We start from the raw sequence: 24,998 nt of genomic DNA on the forward strand, positions 1-24,998 counted from the left end.
ATGTGTTTTTTAACACAAACTTATGTTTTTTTTAAATGGATCTCCTATATTTTTTCTTCAGCAATCCGTAGCATGACAAAGCACATACACAATGGCATTGATTACATCGCAATATTCCCATTACATCCCGAGATATTGAGACGCGAAGTTGACGTTTGGAACACCCGACATGCGCTGCTAGCGCACGTCCTGAGGCTCAGGCGTGAACCCCATGCTGCCCGTAATCGCGATGTGATTGACGTGCGTAATCACACTTCCATACTTATCAAGAGGTCCGAAACAACGGTAAAACTTTTAGTCCACTTGCTCGTTTCACTAAAACCATCAACATGAATTTTACTATTACGAGTGAATGATTAACAGGCACTTGCGCTAGATCTACAGTAAAGTAAAGTTTTAACGTTGAACGGCATTACCTTTTTAGTAACGGATTAACGATAAGCGAAGCTAACTTTGTGACTAACGTTGCGGTACACAAATATGTTACAGAACCGCATCACCCCTAGCCTATGGGATAGATACCTGCTGGAATGTACGACGTTAACGCAGGATGGCAGCAGACCGTATTATTCGTTTCGGACCTCTTGATAAGTATGGAAGTGTGATTACGCATGTCAACCACATCGCGATTACGGGCAGCATGGGGTTCACGCCTGAGCCTCAGGACGTGCGCTAGCAGCGCATGTCGGGTGTTCCAAGCGTCAACTTCGCGTCTCAATATCTCGGGATGTAATGGGAATATTGCGATGCAATCAACGCCATTCTGTATGTGCTTTGTCATGCTATAGATTGCTGAAGAAAAAATATAGCAGGTCCATTTAAAAAAAACATAAGTTTGTGTTAAAAAACACATATGCTTTCGTTTTAGAATGTTTCCAAATATGTACATTCATGGGCCCCAGCCCTACATTGATACCGGTGAGAGTCGTTTTGCAATAGCTGTTATTGTTCCAGAGATATTTTGGGTGGACAAGATAGCTGGGACACCCTGTATATATCAGTTCATGGCATCCAGTCGTACAAATTTACTGTCTCTGATGGACACACGTCCAGATCATCCGCTCTCAAAACTCCGCCATCTCTCTCCCCACATCCACCACTCCTGCCGGCTCACCTCCAACTGCCCAACGCTACGCGCTGTTAAACAGCCAACTGCCCAACACTATAATAGCGAATATTCCAACAATGCAAACCAGCCACAGACTTCACACAGCACAGCCAGTGTTTTCGTATAGAGCGCTACGTGGCGTTGCCAACATAAGAACCTAAACAGCCTACTTACAGGACTACTGCGTGTGATATACGAGGTGCGACAGTAAAGTAATGAGACTGGTGTGAAAACAAATGTCGCTTACCATTTAGTCAAGTTTAGTATTGTCTCCTTCAAAGTAGTTCCCTTCTGATTGCACACACTTTTTCCAGCGCTTTTGCCATTGATGGTAACATTTCTGGAACTCATCCTCTGTAATAGCCTCCAAGACCATCGTCACAGCTTCTTGGACATCTTGTGTCTTTTGACCGCCGTTTTGACTGTTGGGAATAGAAAAAAGTCGCACGGAACGATATCTGCTGAATAAGGTGGCTGTGGTAGTACTGAAATTTGTTTTCAGGTCAAAAATTGCTGTACTGACAGAGCAGTATGGGCTGGCGCATTATCGTGATCCAGAATACAATTATCAGCAATGTTGTCACGGACACGAAGAACTCTTTTACGAAGTCTTTCTAAAATTTCTTTGTAGTAATATTGGTTAATTGTTTCTCCACGAGGCACCCAAATGGTTCAAATGGCTCTCAGCACCATGGGACTTAACTTCTGAGGTCATCAGTCCCCTAGAGCGTAGAACTACTTAAACCTAACTAATCTAAGGACATCACACACATCCATGCCCAAGGCAGGATTCGAACCTGCGACCGTAGCGGTCGCGCGGTTTCGAGACTGTAGCGCCTAGAACCGCTCGGCCACCCCGGCCGGCGGAGGCACCCACTCTGTATCTACAATTCCCTTGGAACCATAGAAGCACACAAGCGTGCAGTTCACTTTTGACTTTGACATGCGAGCTCTTTTGGTGTGGGTGATCCCTTTGAGCACCATTGGGAACTTTGGCGTTTTGTCTCTGGATCGTACTGAAAAAACCATGTTAGAGGTCCAGGACTAATTTATTGCTAGTGCACTCGAGCAGATGTAATTCCGATGGATTGCTCACGCGCTGCCTGCGATATGTAAGCTATAAGAGTGTCTCAGACCAGAGAGCAGTGCTGTATGCAGTAGGAACTGTGTAGCAGTAGGAGTAAGTGGTAGCTAGCAGTCTGGTGTGTGGTGTTTGCTGGGCCGGCTGTGGGGAGCGATGGCGGTGCATGAACGATGTAGTATAAGGTAAAAGCAGCCTCGCGCATATGTACTATTGTTACGTCAAGTCCCATGGAAAATGTTTAAAAAAATCTCTTAATAATAATAATGTTTCTTATAAAAAATTAACTTTTTGACACTCATTCATCTCAATTTAAAGAATTTACTAATTTCTCCAATCCATGGTCATCCCGATTATTGTAAAGGAAAATCAGTTGTTTCTTGTTATATATGACAAGTCTATCGGCCAGCATTGCACTGGGCTGTGCCAGAAAAATTTCATATAGGAGCAGAGATATACGCGTTGTCCGGCGACTTCATTGAGGTAAGAATTTTTCTCTTTTTTATTCAGAATGATCTTTCAGGGCCATGACGCAGCACTGCTGACGTCCAGATTTACCAGTTTAGCTTCACAGTCAGTTAATTATTGAAAGGTTATAGGTGAGCCACAATCTTATTGAGAGATTACATTGTATTATTGCTAGGTTACGGAATTTATCTGTTGGGAGGTTACACTAAACGCGAATGTTATATATATATATATATATATATATATATATATATATATATATATATATATATATTCTTTCGAATAACCCATTTGGAGGGTACGATGAATCAACTTTGGCTACTCTTCATTGTATTAGATTTCTTCAGTTTCCAAATTTGCTTCATCCTTTTAGAGTGTTGTTCCCTTTCTTCTTGAGTCCACTTTCATCTAGTTATTTTCTTTCTCTCCTGAAATTCTGCCTTTTGAACTGCCTTTCTGAAATGTGTTCTGTTTTCTATTGTGTCTATTGTAACTCCAGCATTTTCAATATCCTTTTCAGTCTCTATGAACCATGCTGGCTTGGATTTGTAGCTATTGAGTAATGTGAATATTCGCTTGGTTAGTCTGTTGTTATCCATTCTGAATATATGTCCAAAAAACTGTAGTCTCCTCTTCCTCATTACATCAGTTAGTTTCTCCGTTTTCAGATATAGCTCTCTGTTTGGTCTTAACCTGTATTCAGCATTATCGTTTCTTTTAGCTCCCAGTATTTTCCTTAAAATTCTTCTTTCGACCTTCTCTAGTTTCTCAAGATCCCCATTTCTTGGTAGTTTAAGTGTTTCTGCCGCATAGAGAGCTTCAGGTCTGGTCACTGTTTGGTAGTGTCTTAATTTCGTGTTCCAGGACAAGGATTTTTTTATTATAAACGTTTTTGGTCATATGAAACACTCTTTCCATTTTGTGCACTCTAGTTTCTATAGCTATCTTTTCTTTGGCATTGTATGTAATCCACTCTCCTAGGTATTTAAAGGAATCTGTTTTGTGTATTGTGTTGTTGTCAACTGCAATATTTTGAGTAGCATCACAGATGTTTGTCATAAACTTTGTTTTTACATAGGATATTTGTAGTCCTACTTTGGCTGCTTCTTTTTGTAGTTCTCTTATTTGTTCTTGGGCATTGTCTAGTGAATCTGTAATCAATGCCATGTCATCTGCGAAGGCTAAACAGTCGACAGTGATCTTGTTTGGATTTCTCCCTAGTTGAATCCCTTTAGTATTGATGGCCTTCCTCCATTCTCGAACTACATTCTCCAAGACACAATTGAAAAGCAGAGGTGACAGACCATCTCCCTGTCGAACACCTGACTTTGTTTCAAACGATTTTGAGACCTCTCCCCTAAATTTTACTTTCGATTTTGTATTTGTCAAAGTACCTTTAATTATTGCAGTTGTTTTAGCATCGAGTCCCAATTCTTTTAAGATATCAAGCAGTGTATTTCTGTCAATTGAATCATAGGCTTTTTTAAAATCCACAAAAGTAATTACATATTTTAAGTTCCTGATTTTCCTCATTTCTATTATGTTCTTTAAATTTAGTATTTGTTCTGCACATGACCTTCCCTTCCTAAATCCAGCCTGATACTCTCCTAGCTGTTTGTCAAGTATCTCTTCTGCTCTTTTTAAAAGCGCCTTAGACAAGATCTTATAGGTCACTGGTAAGAGGGAGGTTCCCCTATAATTGCTAGGATCTGTTTCCTTCCCTTGTTCATGTAGTGGATGTATTAATGCAGATGTCCAGTCTGGAGGTAATCTGTGTGTTGTCCAGATTTCTTTTAGTATTTCTGATAGACACTGTATCATGTTGCCACTAGAGTACTTCCATAGTTCAGCAACTATATTATCCTCTCCAGGGGCTTTATTACTTTTAAGCTCTTTTATGATTTATTTCTTCTGTGGTTGGTGGCTTGGAGTCTGGTGGTGATGGGTTTACAATATTGAAATTAAATTTTTCTTTCGGTGGATAACAGTTATGTAGTTCTTCAAAATATTCAGCAAGTATTCTACAGTTCTCTATGTTATTGTATGCAGTTTTCTGCGTTTTTGGGTCCGTGAAAAATAGACTAGGAGGAGAGTATTTCTTTAAGTTACTTTTGAAGGTTTTGTAAAAGTCGCTAGCATTGTTCTGCTTGAAGTTGGAGTCTATTGATGCTAGTTGGTCTTTTATGTATTGAACTTGGATCTTTTTAAGGCCTTTTGAAGCTTGCTTCCGGGCTTCTTTTAGGGAGTTCCTATTTTTATCATTTTTGTTGGCATTCCAAATGTTCCAAGCTCGTTGTCTTGTTAGGATTAGTTTGTCACACTCATCATTCCACCAGGCATGTTTCCATTTTTTGGTAAGGAGAATGGTTTCTTCTGCTGTCTGTACTATATCTTTTTGAAGTTGTTCCCATGTTTTAGGTGTTTTCTTTTCCAAAAGTGTCCTGAAATTGTGTTTCTTGGTTAATTTCTGAGTGTCAAACTTTTTAGGTTGATATTCGCTCTTTCTTTTATATATTGGTCTAATTTTGAATTTAACGACAGATAGATAGTGATCTGAATCTAAACTTGCACTCTTAGCAACTTTTACATTGAGTATCTCTGATGCAGACAGTCTGCTTATAGCAACATGGTCAAGTTGTTTCTCCCGACAGACTGGATAATCTGTTGTTAGGTTACGCTAAATGTGAATGCAATATACATATCTTTTTCGTCTGTTGGGAGGTTACACTTTTTGTGCGGAGGTTACAATCAACTTTCGTCACCAGTGATAATACAGCTCAACAATTGTGGATTGCTTTCCGCCTGTTCTAACAGATCGGCTGCCACACTTTTCCGTGTTTCTCGCTGTTGTGGTGTGAGATTTTTGGGGGCCATTTTTGCTCAAATCTTTTCCATACCAGGATCTTCAGTTATTATTAGACGAACCGTTTCTCGGTTGATGTTCAGTTCTTCTGCAATCATTGTCACGGACAATCTTCGATCAGATCGTACGAGTTCACGCACCCTGGCCAAGTTGACATCCGTCCGTGAGGTTGACGGTCGTCCACTGCAGTCTTCATCTTCAACATTCGTTCTGCCTTCACTAAACATTTTACGCGAACGAAAAACTTTAGCTCTTGTCATAACCTCCTCTCCAAAAGCCTTCTGAAACTTGTCGTAAGTTGTCGTCGCATTTTCACCCAATTTAACGCAAGCAGAAATGGCATACCGTTGCGCAATGTTATGCGGTTCCATTTCCGTGACGAGAGGCACAAATTCGTGTTAACTTATTACAGCACGACTCAGTTGCATCGATGTGCCGCTTAGACTAGAAGCAGCTTATAGACCGAGGTCAAAGGTATTGTGCCTACGCAAGCCTGCAGGGTTGCCACGTCTTACAGACAAAATCAGTCTCATTACTTTATTGTCGCACCATGTATGAACTGACAAAATTTTAATAAAGAGGGTAATATTTAAATGCAAGGTTGATCCAAGGTAATTACAACAAGTTGCCTGCAGAAATCGTGTACTCGGACAGCGTTAAGACCGACTGCTTATTCAGAAATTTGACTAGATACAAATACTGTACCCCACCAGTACAGGGCATTCGTCATGAGCCCACGGTGCCCGCGACATCAAAGTCGTTTCCCTGTGCAGCTAGAGATAGCAGGCGAACTGTTGGATGGCCAACGTAATTGTAAAACACGATTAAAAAGAACAGTTTAACAACTTGGTGTAATAATCGCCCTGACTATTCCAGTAGGGCTCCTGTTACTTGGACCCTTTCACAGACGCAACAAAAAAAGAAAAAACAATACCACAAGCAACATTGGAGTCAGCGACCTTGAAACCTGCGTGTTTTTTCAGATATGTAGACGATACTTTTGTTATTTGGCCTCATGGTAGTAAGAATTTAAACCGGTTTTTGGAACACCTGAGTTCAACCCACCCGAATATTCAGTTCACCATGGAGGTGGAAAAGAATGGATGCCTTTCCTTCCTTGAAGGGAGACTGATGGTACGTTGGGACATTCTGTTTATAGGAAGGCCACCCACACTGACTTGTATCTGCGAGCTGATAGTTGTCACCATCCAGCTCAGCGTGAAGGAGTACTTCGCACCTTGGTTCGCAGGGCCCACGTTATCTCAGACCCTGAAAGTGTGGCAGCTGAGCTTCACATCTCGAAGTCACCTTTCTTCAGAATGGTTATAGTGAGAGGCAGATAGCACATGCGGTCCGCTATCGGCCCTGTGTGCAACGGCTGAGTGACGATAGCAACGAGCCGACCAGAGTGACCGAGCGGTTCTGGGCGCTACATTCTGGAACCGCGCGACCGCTACGGTCGTAGGCCGAATCCTGCCTCGGGCATGGGTGTGTGTGATGTCCTTAGGTTAGTTAGGTTTAAGTAGTTCTAAGTTCTAGGGGACTGATGACCTCGGAAGTTAAGTCCCATGGTGCTCAGGGCCATTTGAACCAGTTGATAGGAACGAAGTGTATACGGCCTTTTTGCCTTACGCAGGAAGTATTTCCAACAGGATTGGCCGTATTTAGCGGAAATGTGAAATGTGTTTTTCGAGCCCTGTTGGCGTCCGTAAAAGATGATCTCGGTTTGCGTAAGGCTGGTGTCTATCCTATTCCTAGCAGGTGAGGCATGATATATATTGGTCAGACAATCAGGACTGTTGATGACCGGTGTATTGAGCATAAGCGTCACACACACTTACAACAGCCGAGCAAATCCGCTATTGCAGAACATTGGCTTGACACCGGTCATCCCATGGAATACAACGTCCAGCTATTGTGATAGTGTCATTAAGGGAGGTGTTGAAATTAAACTATCAAGCAACTTCATAAAAAGAGTTGCTGGATTTTCTTTAAATGCTGCTTGGAATCTCTGACCAAAAAAACAGAGCGACAGAATTAGTGCTACCCGACCTGTTGATTAATAGTCACTATCGATATTTCTGATGTTGGTTTTGTTTGATTGTGTGTTGACTCTGCGGGTACTTGTTCTGTGTGTGGTATCTTCCTTGTTTCTCCTCTGTGAGCCGCGCGGGATTAGCCGAGCGGTCTAAGGCGTTGCAGTCATGGACTGTGCGGCTGGTCCCTCGGGCATGGGTGTGTGTGTGTGTTTGTCCATAGGATAATTTAGGTTAAATAGTGTGTAAGCTTAGGGACTGATGACCTTAGCAGTGAAGCCCCACAAGATTTCACACACATTTGAGCATTTTTCTCCTCTGTGAACCCAGGTATTAAATTCCCTTGCACACTGCTTCCTCCTTGCATTTGTGCCTTGAGAATGGCAGGGTGTGCTCCTGTCGAAGTATCGGCGGTGATCGACGAGCGCACCCGGCAGCAAACCCGTCAGTTATCTGACCATTCAATTCGCCGAGAAAGGTTAAGGTCTCACAACACAAACGATACTGAAACCAGTCATTGTGCAGCAGCTGGGACGAATGGCGAGTAAACAGGGACGCACGGAACCCAGGAGCGGCCAAAAAGACCCAGCACACGTCGTCCGCTCAGTCGACGCACCGACCACCCAACGGCAGTTCCCGATGAACACACAGGCAAGGAAAGAGCTGGCCAGCTGACAGCTCGGAGCCCCAGTCTCCTCCCAGCGCTGTCCACACGAGACTCGCACGCCCCGGAAATTCGGCCCGCCTCGGGACAACCACAGGGGGAAACCCGGCAGAGGAGGTCGCCCGGAAGAGGAACCGATACGGCTCAGCATAAACACCGACAATGTACGAGGGTCATTCAATAATTTAAGAGACAAATTGGACTCGGGAAAAAAAACGGTTAGTAGAGCAAGTTTGGTACTATTATGGCTTTAAGTTGGCCTCATTGGGACGTATAAACATTGTTTCGTTTACTATGTCAAAAATACATTTCAAGATGGCGTCCGCTTGAAACGTCCATATTACTTGAACAACGTTCTGTTGTTCGTTTTTTACTTGCTGAAGGCGAGAAACCACTGTATATGCAGGGTGGTCCATTGATCGCGACCGGGCCAAATATCTCACGAAATAAGCGTTAAAGGAAAAAACAACAAAGAACAAAACTCGTCTAGCTTGAAGGGCGAAACCAGATGGCGCTATGGTTGGCCCGCTAGATGGCGCTGCCACAGGTCAAACGGATATCAACTGCGTTTTCTTTACATAGGAACCCTCATTTTTTATTAAATATTCGTGTAGTACGTAAAGAAATATGAATGTTTTAGTTGCACCAGTTTGTTCCCTTTGTGATAGATGGCGCTGTAATAGTCACAAACGTTTAAGTACGTGGAATCACGTAACATTCCCCCAGTGCGGACGGTATCACACAGCCTGCAACAGACAAGGAACCGTGGCTGCGATGTATTTCTGGACAAATCTACATCTACATCTATACTACGCAAGGCACCTGACGGTGTGTGGCGGAGGGTACTCTGAGTACCTCTATCGGTTCTCCCCTCTATTCCAGTCTCATATTGTTCGTGGGAAGAAACATTGTCGGTATGCTTCTGTGTGGGCTGTAATCTCTCTGATTTTATCCTCATGGTCTCTTCGCGAGATATACGTAGGAGGGAGCAATATACTGCTTGACTCCTCGGTGAAGGTATGTTCTCGAAGCTTCAACAAAAGCCCGTACCGAGCTATTGAGCGTCTCTCCTGCAGAGTCTTCCACTGGAGTTTATCTGTCATCTCCGTAACGCCTTCGCGATTGCTAAATGATTCTGTAACGAAGTGCACTGCTCTCCGTTGGATCTTCTCTATATCTTCTGTCAACCCTATCTGCTACGGATCCCACAGTGCTGAGCAGTATTCAAGCAGTGGGCGAACAAGCGTACTGTAACCTACTTCCTATGCTATCGCATTGCATTTCCTTAGGATTCTTCCAATGAATCTCAGTCTGCTTTATCGACGACTAATTTTATATGGTCATTCCATTTTAAATCACTCCTAATGCCTACTCCCAGATAATTTATGGAATAAACTGCTTCCATTTGCTGACCTGCTATATTGTAGCTAAAAGAAAAGGATCTTTCTTTCTATGTATTCGCGGTGCATTACACTTGTCTACATTGAGATTCAATTGCCATTTCCTGCACCATGCGTCAATTCGCTGCAGATCCTCCTGCATTTCAGTACAATTTTCCATTGTTACAACCTCTCGATACACCACAGCATCATCTGCAAAAAGCCTCAGTGGACTTCCGATGTCATCCACAAGGTCATTTATGTATATTGTGAATAGCAACGGTCCTACGACACTCCCCTGCGGCACACCTGAAATTACTCTTACTTCGGAAGATTTCTCTCCATTTAGAATGACATGCTGCGTTCTGTTATCTAGGAACTCTTCAATCCAGTCACACAATTGGTCTGGTAGTCCATATGCTCTTACTTTGTTCATTAAACGACTGTGGGGAACTGTATCGAACGCCTTGCGGAAGCCAAGAAACACGGCATCTACCTGTGAACCGGTGTCTATGGCCCTCTGAGTCTCGTGGACGAATAGCGCGAGCTGGGTTTCACACGGCCGTCTTTTTCGAAACCCATGCTGATTCCTACAGAGTAGATTTCTAGTCTCCAGAAAAGTCATGATACTCGAACATAATACGTGTTCCAAAATTCTACAACTGATCGACGTTAGAGATATAGGTCTATAGTTCTGCACATCTGTTCGATGTCCCTACTTGGAAACGGGGAAAATGTTCATAGGACCTTTCTTCCCCCATTTACAGTCACGAATCCGCCCCTGCTATTTGTCGACTACATTAATGTTCACGCTGTATATAAGATGGTGGACACAGTGGCCTGTGAAGTGCTTTACGCAAACCACCGCAAAGCAGCTTGTACGAAATCGCCTATGTTAGTGCGAGAAATTCATCTAGGACGTGGGGAAAGCTCCTTAGCGAAACGGAACGAAGTGAGATAATCTTTCTCCGATTCGTAGTTAGAAGTGCATCAAGGCACATACCATTTATTTTTCGTCTGGAAAGTGTCATGAGGCAGCCGTGAATGTTTTCTGCAGTTAAGTGCGACCGAAATGTGTGCTATCGCTTACAAGCCTGAATTCGTCCAAATTCGTGGTACATGTAGGGCGTGGTGAAAGTGTTCGAGGTGGGAACTTCAGATGGCCAACCGTTTAGGAAATAAAAGGAATTTTGGTACGGAGCTATCGCCATCTGCATCTTGTGAACTGTCCCTGTGACAATGTGTTTTGGAAGCACTGCTTGGATCAGCGATAAGAGACCAGATTCGTATTGGAAGGGTAGCGGGTCCGACTCCACACAACAGCCACTATTTTTGTGTTTCTTCTTCTAAAATCCGGTAACCTGACAACAGACTTGTAGAAAAAATATTTAACTGATGTGATGAATCGCTAAGTGCAAGAGAATAAATGTCTCCTCTTGAATCACTCCTGGGAAGGACAAAGAAATCCGTAAATGTACGACGAACTGTTCCAAGATGAATACGGATTGCCAACGTGCAGCTATCAAAGCAATTCCCCCCAAATGTACGCCAGTAATGCAAGCCTGTGATGAATATTTTTATCGTCAGGGAAAAAATATAATAAAAAAAATGTCAAAACTGTACTTACCTAATCGAGAAAGAAGAATAAATCACTTCCCGAGAAGCTTGCATCAAACTGCATTCTATTATACATCTGCAGCTATCTTCGCACGTATTCAGCGACATGCTGCGTTAGGCGTCGTTCGTTGCTGGACTGTGCGATGAGAGAAGCTGTTTTGAGAATGTCAATCAAGTTTGTTTTTCTATGGAGACATTAAAAAAAAAAAAAAAACCCTGTCACTGCGTTTATAACGAACGCAAGATGCGGTCAAAATTATTGCTTCCCCTGCTTCTTTGATGAATATTACCCCCTTACATGTAAGTGATCAATTGCAAAAGAATGGAAGTATCGATTTACATACACGTCGTTCCCGTGTACGCGTTAGCTACAATCCCTTTTTAAATGTCTGCAGTCCCGCAGTTCATCCTATGTCTACACTTTTTGTGCTTATATAAGTTAATAAAATAATCTATATGATATTGCGCTTCATTGTGATGTCAGGAGTGTAAGTATTTCCAAGGAGCACAAAATTATTTACCACCGAGCAGATGCGAACTCACAGCCCTTTCAGTGCAAATCCGATCTCATACCGCTGGGCCAAACACCGCTTCACAAGCACGGTGACACAGGGACAATTCACAAGCTCCATATGGTGGTAGATCCGTAACAAAATTCCTTTTATTTCCTAAACGCTTGGCCATTTGGTGTTTCCACTTCGCGCACTTTCTTGTCTGACACGTACCATAAATTTGGACGAATTGGGCGACGACGAGCAGGCGTCCTCTGCTTGTTGGTGAAGGAACGAGCAGTAGGGTCTCACGTCCCGCCGATGGGTCACGATAACACGTGACACGTTGTTGCAGCGAAAATTCGTCAAATTGAGTTCGTATTCTAGGGAGAAAAAAGCACGCTTGCAAAATGTCAGCCCCAGCAATGTATTGCGCGTGAAGACTGGGCCATAATTCGGGCAGTACGCAGTTCCGAGTTTGTGAAAGTACAGCTACGGAGCTTTGGTCGCCACCGGCTGTCTGTCTCTCTCTGTCTGCCCCGTGGCAGCCGCCTGTCTCCAGAGCGCGCGGTACTGTGCAGTGCAGAGGCTAACAGCTGACAGTATCCCTCGGCCCGTACTAGCGATTGGCGGCCGTGAATCAATCAGCTGAAGAGGGCGCGTAGTGTGAGGCAGTCGCCCTCCGTTTCTGGCGGTGGCGCCGCTGTGGCAGTCGCAGCTTTGGTGTCTCTCTCTGGTGGGAAAGGGGAAAGGTCGCCTGTTCACGTGCATTTAAGGGGCGCCATGAGCTCGCCAGCGGCCCCCACCCTCACCTACCTTGGCCTCACCGTTGACCGTCACCTCACCTGGATCCCTCATCTCCGCTCCATCCAATCCAAAGCCCACAACCGCCTCCGACTCCTCAAACTCCTCTCTGGCCGGACATGGGGGTCGCCCCCCCCTACCATCCTCCACACCTACAAATCCTTAATCCGTCCCATCCTCTGTTATGCCAGTCCTGCCTGGATATCTGCCCCCCCCCCCCCAAACTCTATAAGTCCCTCCAGATCCTTGAGTGTCATGCACTCCGCTTCGCCTTCCGTATACGCCTCCCGTCCCCCAGGCAGATCCTCTCATTCCTTTCCCCCATCTGCTCATCTTCCTCGAACATACCCGCATCCTCTACACCTCCCACCGCCTTGAACCCCCTCACCCCCTGGTTGCTCCTCTCCTCTCCCATCCCCGCCCCCTGCCACGTCTTCACTGTTGTGTCCCCCCTACTCTCCATCTCTACACCCTACATCTCCTTTCCCAAGGTGGTTTCCATCAACTCCCCCTCCCAGTCAATGCCCTCTCTCCCTCTATTTATCCCTCCTATCAACTCTGATCCTCACTCCCCCTCCTTTCCTCTGTCCTTTCCCTGGGCTCCCTCTTCCCCCCTTCCGTCCTGTTTTCTCCCCACTAAACCTCTCCCTACCTCCCTTCTCCCCCCCCCCCCCCCGAGTCCTTTTGTATTCCCCTCCTCTGCCTACCCCACTCCCTGTCGCGTCTGCCCAGCGCCCCCCACCCCTCTTCTGGGTCCTCCTCCTCCATCAGCTCCTTTCCCGGCTCCCCCCCTCTTTTATTTTCCCTTCATCTGTCCAGTTTGCCCCCACCTGCTCTCGGCTGTGGTATGTCACATTTGCCAACTTTTTAGTGCAGTGTTACAGTGACTGTTCAGTGTTGTTCGTCTTTCTCGTGTTGCGAACAGAAACCCTGCTGTCGCTGCGTGTGAATTTTATGTCTTTTGCGAACAGAAACCAGACTGTCGCCGTGTTTTTTTAATTGTCTGTGTATTGTTCTACCTGTCTGCTTTGTATGTATTTTCTTAGCGTCATCATCCCTCTGTTCTTTGTTTTAAGCTTGAAAGATGGCTACACTGAGCCACAGTGCCAGAGATTGCGCCAAAGAGTATTATTCGGCCGCCTCCACTGGCAGTTCTGGTCGAAATGTGGTAGTAGTCAGTGCTTGCTGAGATGTCGTAGTGAAAAGTTCTTGTAGACAAGTCGTAGTGGAGAGTGCTTGTTCCATGTTTTATGCAGTTGTTTGATGGGATAGACAGCAGATGTTGTTCTAATGGAGATATTGTAATGATCAGAGTGCTTTTCGTCAATATATATGAAGGTAAAAAAAAAATTTCCTTTTCATTTTATTATTTCAGTGTCTTAAATAATGCGTCATTACAGGTTCAGTCAACAAAGCATCTGGCTTGTGTTCTTGTATTAGAGTGTAATTCTGGTTTTCTTGTGAAATTATAGTATTTAAATTTTTTTAATTACTTCAGTATAAATGGTATTAAAAATTTCTTGTCTTATTGAAGAAGAACCGTGCCAGATGTGTACGTTGAATCACACTCCCACACACAGAACAATTACACTTGTGTTTTGGTTTCGTAGCTTTTATAGTTGCTGGAGACTTAATTAATTAATTGTGTTAACGAAAATTTTCATTTCATTCTTTGTTGTTGTTCTATGCAGTCAGATTGCGTACAAAAACTAGTCAGGGCCAACCGTTTACGAGACTACGTGATCGGACATACAGCGACTAAAATTTAAAAAATTATTTTCGTTATTTAATTAAGCCCCCACGCAAGTTCCACGATTTCTTTTCGCCATGTTACTCTTTAAGTCTCCGATTTTATCGCCTGTTTTTATTATTTATTCTCTTCATCTTTCTAACAAAGTCTGTAGGCTGAAGAGCGGCATACTAAGCTGCTGCCAGCCCGCCCCCTTCGGGGGGAATTGAAATTCAATAAAGGACAAAAAAAAAAAAAAAACTCGCCAGCGGGTCAGTCTGGATGAGTCTGTCGTCCCCAGCTTGCTAGTCTGTCTCTCGTCCGCATTTGTTAGGCAGTTAGTGTCTGTCTGTCTGCCTCTGTCATGTTTGTCGGATTCGGTGTTAACGAATTTATTGCTTAAGGTGTAAAGGCCGAATTCCTGAAATATGTTTTTATGTTGCCTATCATCTTGAGGGGCGGTATATATGTGTAATGTAGAGCATGTTGGTACATTTTATGTAAGACTGCATTTCTTGGGTTTTTATTTAAATGGTCATTTTAGTATATAAAGTAGCCACCCTTCAACCGTAAGAGTTCTTTTAAAAACAAGTTCCATTTTCGGTGGCAAATAATTTGTAGTCACTGTTTTGTAGCATTTCCATCCCTCCTACGGGGTGCATAGTTTGTGTGCTTGTGTGAATTGTTAAAATTTTTAGTTTATGGTAATCTGGTGTGTTGCAGACTTGCACCAGTGTAGTCTTTCAGAGACTGTCGTGAGCGGTCGTCACTACGGCTGTGTTAAAAGGGAGCGGCAAGGTTCTCAGCCCGAAAGCTCATTTAAAAAAAAAAAAAAAAAAAAAAAAAAATATATATATATATATATATTTCTGCTTCTGAATAAATTCTAACTTGATATCTGCAGGGTGCTTTCTGATTATAATTTTAAATCTGTTTCAACAAAAAAAAGGGCTTTTAGGAATAAATATCCATTTATTCAAAAAATTTTAATTTGTTTTCATGAGTTACCCACTGGCAACTACTTCCACGCTTACATGGTGTGATTAAATGTGTTCATGTTCTTGATGAATCGCTAGTAAATAAAGTAAATTCTTTAAGAAAAGTTTTTGAAAATAAATTCACGCTTCACGGCTGTTTGTAGGTTTCCGCCCTCTGTTGGAGGCCAGACCGTATCGTGTAGTTTGCACGGTTGCGGTTGTTTGTCTTCTTCTGGTCTTGACTGTCGCCAGCCGGTTTCGCAAGCGTTGCCTATCCGCTGCTGGCATCAGCGGTGCTTATCGATATGTAGACCTGCTGCCCTATCTTTGGGGCGACGTCGCTGTTTTTCCGCGTCGTGTGAGTGTGCAGTTTGGGTCCGGACTCGGGAGGAGCCAGGTCTGCACAGTGCGAGAACACGCCACGACTGATGGTGGCACCCATGGACTTCCGGATGGGAGGGGTGTGGTCACGAGGGTGCAAGACCTCCTCGTAAACCGGATCCAGCAAGCTCTAAGATGACTAATTTTAATGAACGTATCTGGAACAGTGATCAAAGAATTAAAAAAAAATCTTTTTTAAATTCAGTCTTGATCGCACCAGGTATGCTACAAGAACATAGATGACCATTCAAAAATGGCTCTGAGCACTATCGGACCCCTAGAACATAGAACTTGTTAAACCTAACCAAAGTAAGGACATCACACACATCCGTGCCCGAGGCAGGATTCGATCCTGCGACCGTAGCGGTCGAGCGGTTCCAGACTGCAGCGCCTAGAAACGCTCGGCCACCACGGCCGGCATAGGTGACCGGTTTCGGTCACGTCACATGATCATCATCACACCCATGGCGTCCTTCGAAGATGGTAGGTGGGGCACTCTTCTCAGCTGCTGTGATGTCAACTGGTCAACCAGTTGCCATAAGGTATGAGCTGCACGGTCTGGATTTGCAGCGACTAAAATAATTAAGTCGTTGGTAAAAAGTAATACATATTGTACTTAACTGGTTGTACAGGTTTTTTCTTGGATGCATACATATAATTATAAACTGATAGCCATTGAGGCCTCAGTTAGGCCACACGTTACTAAGCGCCTTGTTAGAGGTTGCTTCCTATCAGCTGAGAGCTACGCTACTTTACTACTTGACGTCCCGAGCGAGAGTGGGCAGGACAGATCGCTAGAAACTTGATACAAGCCGAGGAGCGGCGCTGGTGTCGACTCGCGGCTCCATCGATACTAGTACGCACCGCGGTCGATAACTGCAACCACAAAATGGCTCTGAGCACTATGGGACTTAACATCTATGGTCATCAGTCCCCTAGAACTTAGAACTACTTAAACCTAACTAACCTAAGGACATCACACAACACCCAGCCATCACGAGGCAGAGAAAATCCCTGACCCCGCCGGGAATCGAACCCGGGAACCCGGGCGTGGGAAGCGAGAACGCTACCGCACGACCACGAGATGCGGGCTGCAACCACTAACAAGTGTGGTATCGAACGTTGATACCAGGCAGTCTTAGTAACTGCTGCCCCACCTCGGGTATCGTCTGCCCTGTTTCGCAGACTTTGAACTTTTTGCGTGTCCTCCGTCAATCCTATGACGCAGGGATCCCGTATCGCGCACCACTACTCTGGCCCAGAGGACGGTCAAGCGTAGAGCGGGCTGCCTTCTCAGTACTTCTATTGCATCTTACAAGAGCCCGCCAGTAAAATGGTGTCTTTTGCTCGGCCTGCCCACAAAATTATCTGTGTCATGGTTCCAGTTTAACTTATTCGTAATTTCACTCCATAGCTATTTACTTCAACTGGCAACACTTCAAATTGTGTGATTTCTGCTGTTGCCGTTACTCATATTCAGAATTTTTCTTTTTTACGTACTGGAATGTAGTACGCAAACGGGGTTTGCTGCGATGTTTAAAGCATACATGCAAGTTTTTGCTGGTATTTTTTTGTTGAAAAATATTAATATCTTCACTTTCTAATTGGAATTTTCCCGAGGCAGTTCTCGAAGGAGGTAGATCGGCGGCTGCGGCTGTAACTCCGGTTGTAGTTACCTGAAACATGAAATCAACATATCACACTGATCGTTAAAGATGTAATTTTAGTTCGTCGTTGGGATTTGAAAAAAAAAAAAAAAAAAAAAAAAAAAAAAAAAAAAAAAAAAAAAAATTCCTTTTCGCGAAATTATACATGTTTGAAAAGAGTGGCCATTTTTGGACACCTCTTTTTTGGCCGAAAAAAAAACTAAATATCATCATAAATAAATGGGCTATGGTGAACTGAAGAGAATTCAGTTTGCTTTAAGAGAGACGAAAAATCATTTAGAATCGGATGTAAATTGTACCGTGAGCGACGACAACCGTGCCGAAAAAACATTGTTTTCAGAAAAAGAACTCTAAAGTTTCACAAGTATGTATTGTTTAAAAAAAAAAAAAAAGGGACAAAGCTGGAAACTTACGGGATGTAAGTTCACATGAACCCTTACCTGCGTCCTCAGAGCGCTTTTCGTGGTCGCTGGTATCTTTTCTTCACAGAATCGGCTTACTTCATCATCGGTTTTGATTTGACGAACATTTGCCACGTGCATTAAATGTAAAAAATACGTAACAAAAACACGGACAAAAATTGTCAGTTGACTGCGCGATTTTAGAAGCTTAAGATGTCGAACAGTCAAAAGAAACCGTGTGCTGCAATTCCGTTAGCTACAGCTTACAAGTACCAGAAAGCAATGAAAAAGAGGAAATGGGCGCCAGACCTGTTGAAAAAGGAGCAAATGGCTGCATGTTAATTTACTGTCTGAAATGAGAATCGCGGACGCGGAAGACTTCATAAATTTTAAATCTGGTTTCGCATGACAGAGCGGATCAGGTTGTGGAAAGGGGCCAAGGTCAATTATTGTTAGTTGTACAAGAACACACACAACTTTATGCCTCAAATTAATGCACAGTTGCCTCTTTAAAACAATAAAGATCAATTCACGGCTGAGGGCCCAACTAACTTCTCCAGAATAAGTTTAAATGATTGCTTTTAAAACACCAGGATTTAGAGTAACGGCTGAAGGCCTTACTTACGTAAAATTACAATATCTTCCGCGCTAAAGGCCGAAATAATATTTCAGACCAGCTAAGGAAATTCTGTAAAAGCCGAGTATTTACAATTTCCGGCTAAAGACCGAAATAGTATTTCAGATAAGCCAAGGAAATTCTTTAAAAGCCAATTCCGGCTAAAGGTCATATTAAGTAAAATTCAAGTTAATTCTTCCGCTGAAAGCTCAATTAAAAAAAAAATTATTTGCACAATAAAAGAGAGACTTTAAAGATAAGCTTTTACACAGTATAACAGAAAAATATCTTAAGAAAACTCGAAGTACGTTGTCGGCTGAAGGCGCAAACAGTTACTCAAGGATAATTAAAGACAACCTTAAGATAAATATTTACAGAACGCGGCTGAAGGCCATTTCAAGAATTCAAGATAATTAAAGAGAAACCTTACAGACAAGGATTTACGTATTAAAGCCACAAATTCTGAAACAAACGCGGCTGAAGGCCTAAACACAGAGCAACAAGAATTTTCAATGAAACGCGGCTGAAGGCCTAATCTTAAGGCTGTTATGAAGTTCAGCTGAAGGCCATATACTAAACATAAGACAGACAATACTAATAGATGGCTGAAGGCCCGCACAGTACCTGCAAATAAAATGAGAATCAACAGCAACAAACAATGACGCTCAGAAGCGTTCCGAGGATCGGCCTGCGGAGGAAACTCTAACCACAGTTTAGCTGAGACAGACACCCAAGCGTAACACTAAACAATCGGGTTGCAGCGCGATCTGTGGACGTCTGACGAACCAACCAACTGCCTAATCAATTCCCTTCCACCCGACCAACAGCACGACAACCAAAAGTATCAGCGAAGACGAGGATCGCAGCAGGATTATGTCATAATAATTGGCGTATAAACACAGTCAAGGCAGAATACATACTCAAAGAGAAAAAGAGAACAAGACCAAGCTGTCGAACTACACGCTGTACCGGACAGCACCAACACGGCGAGGAAAAGACACTGTCAGAAAACTGCGCCAACGACCAGGGCAGCTAAGCAGAGCGTTAATGGCCACGAGGCAAGAAGATACCGCTGGTGCACCTCGCTAGTAAATTATAATCGTTTCAAAGGTTAAACACCATACAGGGAGATGGCTGCATAACTTTGCTGACTCCAGCGCACCATCACTTTGCTGCTTGCAGCGACAGCCCGGGATGCAACAACCGGCAATTGACGAAGAGCTGCCACAAGGGTCGAGCCACGGCCGCCTGTATTAGAGGGCGGAGTCGTCAAGCTGACAGCGTCGTAGCCTGTGACGTCAGTAGGCCGGCTAGCGTCACCAGCCAGGCCCAGACTGAAGTTCAGATTTCGCCGATTGCAGACGACGTGTCAGATATAGATACGCAATCACTTTCTTTTTTTGTAGATTTGGTCCCTATAAATAACACAGTAACCTAGAAAAGCTAATTTCTCGCAGTATTACGCCGACTTTATGTCGGAATTACGCATTTTATTCTCGTTTCCTTGCAACGATGAACTTTTAAATAACTCACATGTGCTTCATAGCAGTATATTATGACGTTTCTTACCCGAGATTTGAAGATACAAGTTCGGCAAACAATTTTGTGAGTTGCCTACCAACATTATTTGCAGACTTGCAATTATTTCAGTCTGTTATTTGGAATGTATTACGATATTCCTTCCTATATAAATGACAAACACCTTCTTGGAGGCTGCACCTTACTTAAATACGATGGTAACCCAGGGAATATTTTTGGCACAGCTTCTGGTAAAAGCTGGGCTTTGACGAGGAAACTCGTGACAATTCCCATCAGAGTCCTTGTAAATCTCCACTCTTGATACGTCACTTTCTTCAAAATGTTTAATGCAAACAACACTTCCATTTGATGGAGTCGAGTCCTTTCTGGGGATATTTCTTGTCCATCGTTTTCTGTTTTCCTCTTCAGTAGGGAATTTGAACACTGAGATGTAACCCTCTTCATTGCTGGATTTGTAGTTGCTGTTGCAACCAGGAACACAACATTTTTCTGGCATCTGCAAATAGAATGATGCATTAATTGCTAACATCTTAAATCAAAATACTATTATGTAAAAATAGCAAATGAGAATTTGAGTGGACTGGTTTTTTCTACTGCTTGGACATCACGAAACACAAGTCTACAATAGAATCAAATGTGTAGAAATATTCATAATATTAACACAAATCACTTAGGAGAAGATTCTGATACTAACGTTATGAATTCAAAACTTTATTTTCGAATTGTATCTAGAATATAGTAGAACTTTTGTTGCAATTGTGTAGACAAAAGTCGTTCACGTAGCACTCTTGCACATATACATGTAAAAACACTACAAACTTCACAGAACTGTATACTTACATTGTGTTATATCTTCTACTGTAGTCACGACTACCTGCTATAATTTTTGTAGAGTCCAGTATAGCATAATTACACTGTAATGTCGGATAAAACAGGCACCGCGAAAGTGCGTAAACAACTGCCTCCGTTCGCTACCTCATAGCCACAGCCATGCGGTAGGCCCTAACGTAACGTTGCCACATTTCAGTCCTCCGGCCTCTAATACAGGCGGCCGTGGTTGAGCTTTTTCGTCAGGTTCACTGACCACTCAGCTTCAGTACGCAGGTGAGGTGGGCGACAGATTCAGCAGCTGTCGCAGCTAGTGCCGCACAACTCCGACCGCGCTTGCATGCCGCCACCGGCCCCGGCCCTAAGGCCGCGCATTCCAGCGTTGAGCGTTGAGCGTGCCGAGTCGACAGCGCTGCCGAACGCTCGGGAACGATGCGACAACTCGTGCATACGGTACGCGCGGCCCAGCCTGCTCACCATGGAGGTAAGAATAAGGGGAGATGGCGCTACGTATCCCAGCCGCACTACGTTTTGAAGCCATGGGGGCGTGGCTCGCTGCCATGACACTCTGACCAAAACATTGCCAGTGTGCTATAGCGCTGCGTGTATTACAGTCGCTAATTGCACCATGTACGCATGTAACGTCATCAGATTCGTTGTTTCAAAGTTTTTGTTTAAAATAAAATCTCGTAAAGGCGAAATTCCGCGTTTCTTCTGATTAAAAATAGTTTTTAATGTAATGTTACGAATAGATAGCCTTCAATGTAAACGATACAATTTTGTTAATTCAGTAATGAACGTGTATCACTAACTAAATAATAGAAACTGAAAACTAAGTTAGCTATACCCTCCCTCCAAAGCCCCATAAAAACATCTTGTTTGTAATGTGTACTGGGACATTTCAGTTACGTTACACTACTGGGAAACACTGTTCATTACCACCAATATTTACTGAAATACGGTACATGGAATGGCAAATCTACACAGTGTCCTGTTTAGGCCTATACTTTACGCCAGTTAATGTAGTGTTAGCTTTTAATTTGGTACATGATGAAGACAAAGTGAGTTACTCAACACTTCGATTATCGACGATACGTACGTATTATACTGAAACGTGAACTTGAAAACTAATAATTTAATTCTTTGAATTAACATACCTTTTGCAAATGTTTTGGGTGTGTAGGAAAAACTGATGGTACAGCATTTTCTCGGAGCCTTACTGTTGAAAGCGAAGCTCGGTCAATGTCCTCTTCTCGGAAATGCTGAGAACATGTAGTGCTCCATTTAGACACACGCCAATTCTTCCTCCTCACGGCATTGTCCCACACAGCTTTCCGACTTTCATTTTTAGGAAATCTAAAATCATACAGGAGAAAAATACGCTATAGTACAAGTACAGATGTAACACACGTTCGTTCACAATGAAGTTGTAAAATCACACTTAACGAGACAACTTACACATTAAATGTTATTCCCTTCGACTTCGCATCACAATCAGAACGATTCGTACATCCCAACACCACACAAGTCACCATAATAGCGCAAAATCCTTCCAAAAGCGAGCGACAAGCCTATGCACACAAGCTTACAGCAGCAATGTCTTGGTCGGATTGAGATGGCTACCCTCGGCTTCACATAGTTTCACAGCTGTGACGTCACGGCGTCTCCCTCTATTCTTACCTCCATGGTGCTCACATGCGACGGCAGCGCGCTCCAGCGGCAGTTGTTGGCTACAGTTGGAGCGCGCGAGCTGAGTAGCATACAGACAAGTGTTTGCGAAATGAAGAAGCGTAAACTGGCCGCTTTAGCTTTACTAGCAGTTATCGATGACGAGAGGAGAGAAAAGCGAAGGAGACAGTGCACAAGAGAGTGGGTTCAACGACGCAATGCTGGGACTGGAGCGTTGCATATGCTCCACAATGAGCTGAGGTACGTAAACATAGCTACTTTGTTCGTAGTTCTGTTTCAATCTCCCAACTTATTTTCGGTTTCTCAGGTTTACTGAATATTCTTAAAGCATTTCATATACTGTAGTTTTAGATTATGTAATTTACATACGATATTGTTGATACTGAATTTTGCTGCTCTGAAGTAATCTACTTTGTCATGTTGTAGGTTTCAAGATCCAGTTTCATTTAGGAATTTCGCGCGAATGGATGCCGACGTTTTCACGAAATTGCTGACTATAATTGAAAATGATATCCGTAGGCAAGATACGAACATGCGGGGGTCGATAAAACCAAGAGATAGGTATGTGTCTTACACACTGAGTATTATAGTAGCAAAAAGTTTGCATATCTAACTTCTGCTTACTTCTTTTATAGACTCGCTCTCACCTTAAGATTTCCTGCCACTGGTGAAACTTTCCAGTCGCTCGCGTATGCTACCAGAATAGCACCAAATACTCTATCACAGATAATTCCGGACACCCTTCAAGCAATATTAAACAATTTGGAGGTTACTTGTGTAAAGGTATGTGTACCTATTAGGTATTTATACATCCACATATTTAGACTAGCTGTGTAATCTTATTATGCAGCTTTCACTAACAGCTGGAGGAGTCACGAAATAGGATATACTACAACCAGATATCCACTATCGCACTCTAGCACCATCATGACTTAAGTGAAACAGCATTCATAACATTTAGTTTAAGCAAAAATCGCTCTACAGATCTGAGCAATATGATACTCACATTGCATTTCATGTGTAACTGATTTTGCACTCTTTGCAATAAGACGCTGAGTAGCAACACAGAATCTTTCTTTTGCACAGTGTAGTACTCAGAAATATTTCCTTCATGCTAAGAATTATAACTTTAAATGAGAGTACCTCTCATATGATCCAAACCTTTAGTTTTGTGACATAACATTGGTTATAGATTATTTCAAGAAAAACATTTTGTTTCACAGAAACTGTTCCAAATACATCTCATTGTATTCAAATATGAAAGTTAGCAACTGCATTTGTACTGCCGTTTTAATAAAAAAAAATCTTGTTTCAGGTTCCAACCTCTGCTAGCGAGTGGAAAACTATTGCCCATTCATTTAATGTGTCCTGGCTATCCCCTCATTGCATTCCTGCTATTGATGGAAAAAAAGTTACCTTCAGAGCACCAAGGTCTGAAGGTGCAAACTTCAGAGACTACAAAGGAAACAACAGCATTGTTCTTCTCGCAATTGTTGATGCACACTATAAATATGTATATGTAAATATTGGTGCAAATGGGAGGGTGAATGATGGGGCAATTTTCAATAACAGTAAATTGGCTGAAGCCTTGAATAATAAAAAACTGAATTTGCCAGCACCAGAGGAGATAGAGTGTTTCAGTGGTGTGGAACTGCCTTATGTGTTTGTTGCTGACGTTGCATTTGCATTGAAAGAGTATATGATGAAGTGGTATCCCGAAAGAGACCTCTCAGAGGAGAAAAGGGTGTTCAATTATAGACTGAGCAGGGCTCGAAGAGTCGTTGAAAACGCATTTAGCACGATGTCAAATAAATTTGGGGTTCTGCTCAGTCCTATTCGACTTTCAGCAAAGAAGGTGGATATTGTTATAAGAGTTTGTTGTGTGCTGCACAATTTTATTTTAGAACAGAAATCCCAATGCTATATTCCACCTGAAATTGGCAACAGAACATTCGCATCTACTATGGAAGGCATTCAGCAGCAAAATGGACGGAATCCTACAGTAAATGCATTGAGGATTAGGGACCAATTCAGGAACTACTTCAACACCGTAGGTTCTGTGCCATGGCAACAGCAGTGTGTTGATGCGGGAAGGTGGTAGATAAATGTTAAAGCTCAATAAAAGCTCATTGGTTGTAATGAAATACTTGTTACAATAAAATGATTGTATACCAAATTACTTTTTTAATTACATTATCTATTGAGAGGCACCCACATGCCTTGCTCATACTGTGGCATCAAGCAGTCAGGCCTGCAAGATGAGTGGTTTGCCAAGCGAGTGGATTCATTCTTATTTATCGAATAACATGAACTCTAGTACTCACAATTAAGTTACAAATTATTCTTCTGTATGAATATTACGCAACGGAAACGCACATCTGACTATTAGTAGTTTACACTACTCTGACTGTTCACTACGCACTGGCAATACCACATTTTCTTTTTTTTATTTAACGGTTTTTATCAACACGTGGCCATCGCACTGAATATGAATGGCGCACAAATTATAAATTCTGGACATCATGACAACATACAATTCGAAGGAAAAGGCCACCAATCCTTTTCTTTTCACTATCTTATTTATTCCGATAAATTCTATAACCTAAACACACAAATTCTATAACCTACAACAATAATAAAAGAGAAATTCCGCCCAGTGG

The 24,998-nt window shown here is 42.9% G+C and overlaps 1 protein-coding gene across 1 annotated transcript in view; it reads left to right on the forward strand.

Annotated features, from left to right (window-relative positions):
- LOC126427165 (uncharacterized) overlaps positions 1-24,439 on the forward strand; it is a 172,001-nt gene extending 147,562 nt beyond the window's left edge. The window contains exons 2-4 of the mRNA XM_050089389.1: positions 22,765-22,899; positions 22,974-23,121; positions 23,654-24,439. Coding sequence (XP_049945346.1) covers positions 22,802-22,899; positions 22,974-23,121; positions 23,654-24,439 — 1,032 coding nt within the window. The 5' untranslated portion in view covers positions 22,765-22,801. The remainder of the gene's footprint in view (positions 1-22,764; positions 22,900-22,973; positions 23,122-23,653) is intronic.
- Positions 24,440-24,998: the final 559 nt, after the last annotated feature.

This window comes from Schistocerca serialis, chromosome 11 (assembly GCF_023864345.2).
Source record: "Schistocerca serialis cubense isolate TAMUIC-IGC-003099 chromosome 11, iqSchSeri2.2, whole genome shotgun sequence".
NCBI classification, from domain to species: Eukaryota; Metazoa; Arthropoda; class Insecta; order Orthoptera; family Acrididae; genus Schistocerca; species Schistocerca serialis.